We start from the raw sequence: 6440 nt of genomic DNA on the forward strand, positions 1-6440 counted from the left end.
CCTCTCTTCTCCCCTCGCCTTCCCGGGCGCAGGATCCGGCTCGCCTAGGGTTCATGCTGCTCCCTCCCGCGGGTCCCGTGTCAGTTTCGCGTGCCTTTCCGCGTCTCGCGCGCCCGGTGGGGATCATGCGACGTGCTGGCGGGGCGGATCGCGTTGCTTGGCACCGCCCGCAGCGGATTTTCTGGTTACGTTCGCGGATGTCGTCATTCTTGCCGAAATGGGGATTTTAATTATTTCTGTTTACTGTAGTAGTCATACTCCTGTAGCTGGTTGCGCATTTTTTTCGTTGATTTTCTTTTTTTCTTTTCCCGATCGAGCGGTGTGTTACGAGCATGCGCGCCTCTGCGAGTGCTGCGGCTTCTGTTTATATTTGCTGCGTATGTCTATGCATCTTCAGCTGCGGTGTTTTATCGTCGGTTCTTGCGCGCCTCGAGTGCTCCGGTGGGGCAAAGTTGCGCCTGCTAATTGCGTACGTACGGCCGGACTTGTGATTTTATGTGCTGCTGCTCGTACGTCGCATCGCCCGCTGATTCTAATGGGACTTAGTGTTCTGTGCAGTATATCGGTTACTGTTGTTCGATGAGATATTATTTGTACTCTTGCACGCATTTGTTCGTCGCCTCTTTTCCTTTCTTCCTTAGTTTGGGTTTGGGTGTGAAGGCTTCCTCGACGGGAGAAAGCAATGATATATTTGTGGTCCATAGATTGTTGTGCTGATGTCCTCCACTTGTTTGTTTTGTTCAGGTCCCCATTCTCTGCCGTTCAATGTGGCCGTAGGAGAAAATTTGCCGTTGTTAGCTACTGTACCTAGTATTCTAACACAGTAGCATCTTGGGCATCATGTTTGTTTACGAGATTCTTATGGACCTTCAAATGACTCATCAGCCTTCTTTAACTTATTATGTGCTGCCTTTACATGTCACCGTACTGATTTTTTTTTATTAAAGATGAAATAGTCTTAGTTGTTGTATATGTGTTGACATTGAAAAGCTTCGTCAGCTAATCAAATGATACGCTATCACCAAAATCATATTTGAGTTTTCTTTTCCTGGGATCATTTGTTTAGCTGAGGAAGTTGTGTGTATGGTCTCAACTTCTTTTACTTGAAACAGTAACTGTCTTGTTAAAGAATAGCAATCTTTTGAGGAGTGTCCGGTGTTTTAAGTTTCTTGGATGATTATGGATCATACTGGTGCATGCCAACTTCAGTGAATTATCGATAACCATGCATTTGTCTAACATAGCATTACAAGGAAAGTACTATGACTTGGAACTCTTATTAGCAGTAAACTGTAGGAGCAAAACGTAAGGACATTTGAGTCCAGCATTAATTTCCTCCGTGGTGCATTATAATATTTACTAAACTTCTAGGAACCAGAATGCTACAAGTAATTAGTCCTTGTTTAGGTAATTTAAAGAATAATTTAAACTGAATGTTACATAATAGGGACTGAGAGCATTTAACTACTGCTATATACAAAGTTAATGGGAAAATGTGGACTCAGTTTCAATGCTTTCTCATTAAGGTGTTTGGATTCAAAAAACATTCTGACTTTCTATCTGGTTAAGGATAATCTCTCTTCGTTTCAGAAACAAACATTTTTTGGCTTTCTCTTCTGTTTATTTAGTCCATCGCACTAACGGGTGTCATCTTATATATGTAGAAATGTTATTACTTATGGACTAGTGTTTTTTCGTTCGGGTTAACATCAGAGTTCAGTCTTCACTTTAACCTAACTTCATACTCTTGTCAGTGATTTCTAGTAATTTGATCGTCATTGTTACAATGAACTGTCAAGTGACTATAGTTAATGTACCTAGTATGCCCCTGTATAATTCTGAACATCCCTATATCACTGTTATTTTAGTCATTTCCTTTTTTATTGATTAGTTGTAGCTTCATGTCGTACTGATATTGCCTTTCCTTGGACAGTATGAATGAGATCATCGACAAGTACAGCACGCATTCTAAGAACCTGGGGAAAACAGACCAGCCTGCTCTTGACTTGAACGTAATAATCACTTCTTACCCTCAGTGATGTTAGCCAGCAAATTGAAGTTCTGTGTTTGTAGTGTCCCAATACTTGTGAATCTACATAAGCAATATAAGGATGTGGCCCAAAATAAAATATCTTATATTCAAGGCCTAATCTAGCACAAACCTTCATATAAATGCATTTTCCCCATCTAAAACCATTGAAGCGAAATTTTGCTATAAAGAATACTTGAAAGTTGAAAAGCAGTATCTTCTATCCCAAAATGCTAATGGCGGGCGACCTTGATGGAGGTGGTTATTTTGAAAAAAGAAAAAAAAATCATATTTTGAAGTTACTATTTTTTTTGAAAAAAATCATACACATTCATATGGATGTATCCTACATGTATGCAATTTTTGAAGATGATATATATATTATGGTGAGATCTACACAAAAAAGACAAAATCATGTAGAATTTTTTGAAACTCTAAAATTTAATTATTGAATTTTTTAAAACAACCGCACCCCTTTCAAGTTTTTTTTTTGAGTTGGGTGTTAGGCCACATATAATACTCCCTCTGTCCCAAAATAAGTGTCGTCGTTTTAGTTAACCACAACACTTATTGTTCATGATAGCTGTGAAAAGGTGTACTTCTCTTCCTTATTTTTATTAATGGATGTCAACACTTTATAAAGTAGAAGCCTTGGGCAAAATGTAGGCAAAAAAATTTATCAGCTATTGCAATATGATAATTACTGCCTTTTCTGAATGCATTGATAGTATTCATTTATAAACTCCTCTTGGTATATGAAGGTAGTTGCGATTTGGTTGATTAAATTTCTTAATCAAATTAGTACTGACATGCTGGCGCATTTCTATTTTCAGTTAGAGCATAGCAAGTATGCAAATTTGAACGATCAGCTTGCAGAAGCTAGTCTTCGACTAAGGTTATGTTCTCCCCATTATATTTTTTACATGATCCATGCTGAATTTATTTTGCAATTCCATATATAATAATGGCAATTCTTGTCCAACCTATAGACAGATGAGAGGTGAGGAGCTTGAGGGGTTGAGTGTTGATGAACTCCAGCAGTTGGAGAAAAACCTAGAAACTGGTCTGCACAGGGTGCTTCAGACAAAAGTACGGTCACTGAACATGTCATTTTTCAAAGTTCCCTTCTAATCAGGCTAAAAAAGAGCAACTATTTAGTGGGCTGTATGATTTTGCAGGATCAACAATTCTTGGAACAGATAAATGAACTGCATCGAAAGGTACAACTTATTGCAAGATCAATTTTGACGTCATTATTTTAGGTGAAGAACCATGGATTTGTTTTAAATAAATAAAGCCAAATGTTACATTAATTTCTTAATTTTTACATTTTTACATCCACTGATTCATTCTTAATAGAATATTTTGTATATAAACAATAATTTTGTGTATTGTCCGCTAACAAAGAAGAAATTATTCATGTTTTTGTGGTTGGATAGTACAACTGGATTTTTGCAACTTTATTGGAGCCTTGTGTACTAAAATAGGAAAATAGGGATATGTTCAGAGTCTGAATTCTTGAGCACCATCCTTTTAAAAGATGCAAGCAAATATAACAGACCATGTGATTGTGTGCTTAAACCAGAGAGAAGATAGTACGACAATTTAGTGTTTGCATATGTGGACAGCCTTTTTAACTTTATTATGCCTTTCAGTACCAAAGCAAGAAAGTATATTATTTTCTGTTGTTTACATGTGTAAATGACTAAATATTCTTATTTTATTTTATCCAATATACGTTACTTTATCCAATATACGTTACATGTGTAAATGACTAAATACATTTTGATGTATTTTTATGTTCTACTTATGGTTCAGTTTAGCAGACCATACTGCTAGTTATATTTGCTGTCCCTTTTCACCTTATATAAACTTAATTATTTTGACTGGTTTGAAGATGGAGGCATAAGTTCCCATTTGATGAAATAAAAAACTCAATGGCCTATATACTCCCTCCGTCCCAAAAGAAGTGTCTTGACCTTAGTACAATTTTGGGACAGAGGGAGTATGTTCTACTTGGTCTGTCATCATTTACCAATCTAGCATGCAAAATAAGGACTACCTTCCACATTGTGGCAGCTATATGCCTATATGAAGGGAAAAGCTTGCACTTACTGCTTGAAAGCTGTTGGAAGTTAAACACATAGAGAATTAGATGAACGGTAGAATGTCGATTTATTGTTTTGAAGTACCCTTGTCTGTAGAGATAAGTTGTAAAACTAATAAATGTTGTACCACTTGCATATTGTACCACAGAGTTCACAACTGGCAGAGGAGAACATGAAACTAAGGAACCAAGTATGTACTTGAAACTCAACTTTCTTTAGTCAATATCTGTATTGTTATTTTTCAGTGCAGTCCATCTGAATACTAATTTCTATTTGCTTTGTTTTATCTGGATGCAGGTAGGCCAGATTCCAACAGCTGGCAAGCTAGTGGTTGCTGATACCGAAAATGTTGTTGCTGAAGATGGGCAGTCCTCGGAATCCGTCATGACTGCATTACACTCCGGAAGTTCACAGGATAATGATGATGGTTCCGATGTTTCCCTGAAATTAGGGTGAGTTTCCAAGAGCGATGTCGCTTCTACGAAATTATCAAGTCTTTTTAAATGTAGATCCATATACTCCTTCCGCCCCGCAATGTAAAGACTTTTTGCAAGCTATGTTAGCTTGCAAAAACGTCCTATATTATGGAACGGAGGGATTGGTTCTGTACTTAGTGACTTGGTATCTATCAGTGGACAGCGGTATAGATATGGATTGCAGCTTCCTGGTTGATATTGATGTGGATATGATCGTATGAGCTGAGCTGTGTTAATAAATTCTCAAAAAGTTACCAAATAAATACTAGATCGATTTTAATATATCCATTATTTAGCTTAGAACTTTGATATACTCAAAGATGTTTAGATTGGGATCCATAACCCTAGACGTTACAATTCATATTCCACGGGAGTCTGCAACCTACCCACTGTTCATTTGCTTTTATTTTGGTTCTATTCATCTGTTAGACTTAAACCTGGACCCAGACTGTATTTAGGTTAGGTTAACCCCTATTAGCAGTTTAACATTAATCCACATATGTAGGATTTGAGAGGAAATATATTTCGGTTCGGATTTGAGCCTAATTCTGATTAATTGGCACCCCTGTGAAGTTGGAACCATTCAAATTGCAAACTCGTACTGATTAATTGGCACCCCTGTGAAGTTGGAACCATTCAGATTGCGAACTCATACTATTGACATGATCTTAGCATCTACTGGAAATAAATCATATTTTTGAGTTACGTGGTAGTGCTAAGCATATGCTTTTTAATTATGTTCGTGCAAACTCATGATAACATATTCGCATGGGATATTCATCATATTGATTGTGATAAATAGTAGAATCTCATGTCATATCTCTCTTTTCTTGCGCTTGTCAAATTAGAGAATTGGATGGCATATTTAGCTATTTGGACCATTCTTTTACCAAGAAAATTTGAATAACCATTTGTTGCAGGATACTTCTAAAACCAATTTTGCTTGCAGCATACTGTTGTACTAATTTAAATTACAGAAGATTGATTCGATAGCACTGAAACTTGTGTGGTGCATTGTTAAACCAACCAAAGTTTTTTTTAATGATTCCCCCCATTGTTTTTGTATCCCTGTTTTGTGAAGGAATATAGTATTTTGCTCATTTTACGTTTACTATTTACAATAATTTCTTGCAGATTGCCCTGCCTTCCGTGGAAGTAACAACAGTTGTCGTCCGTTCGGTTCCTCATGGAGCTGCAGCATCAGTGGAGAAGCTCTTGGGGTTATGGATAAACCGGGGCTGCAATAATCCTGCGGCGGAAGCGAGATCAGTTAACCTGATTTATCATCCTTGTGGCTGCATGATGCGATGCCCCCGTTTTAACTGTTGGTGTTTGCCTAGGACCTTGACTAAACTTTTAGAGCTACCTGATGTTCATCGTTGTTGACACTATCCATGTTATGTATGTACCATGCCGGTATCTTAGATTATGCTCTATAAATACATGTCTTGGTCAGCGTTCTACTCCCCGGGAGCTCAACTCCTCGGGACACTGCCACAACCCTTAAATGACAGGAGGCACCAAGAATAATGTTCTCGTCATAAATCGATTGGAACGATTCCAAGATACCCGTGTGATCCTAAATTTTTTTTAGTGAAATTTGAGAAGAGAAGAGTTAAAACTCTACGTCAGGATGACTTACCAGAGCGATCAAGGGATTGGGGAGTAAAAATAATTCCTAAACTCTCCGATATAAATAATCTTAAATGACTTAAAACATTTTTCTAGACTCAACAACGCCAACGATTTGATCAAGCAGGGGGCTCCTAAGGTCGGGGAAGGCTCTGATTACCAACTTGTAATGCCCTCGATGCGGCTATATCTCCT

At 37.7% G+C, this 6440-nt stretch overlaps 1 protein-coding gene across 1 annotated transcript; it reads left to right on the forward strand.

The window, feature by feature from the left end:
• Positions 1-1933: 1933 nt before the first annotated feature.
• LOC125528935 (MADS-box transcription factor 22-like) lies at positions 1934-6068 on the forward strand (the record flags this gene model as incomplete). Its single annotated transcript, XM_048693349.1, is given in 7 exon segments — positions 1934-2012; positions 2863-2924; positions 3019-3118; positions 3208-3249; positions 4286-4327; positions 4435-4589; positions 5748-6068. Coding segments are annotated over 7 exon segments (505 nt in total), but the record flags the coding sequence as incomplete, so codon positions are not given.
• Between the last annotated feature and the right edge of the window lie 372 nt (positions 6069-6440).

Source organism: Triticum urartu, unplaced genomic scaffold (genome assembly GCF_003073215.2).
Source record: "Triticum urartu cultivar G1812 unplaced genomic scaffold, Tu2.1 TuUngrouped_contig_5224, whole genome shotgun sequence".
Classification (NCBI taxonomy): Eukaryota; Viridiplantae; Streptophyta; class Magnoliopsida; order Poales; family Poaceae; genus Triticum; species Triticum urartu.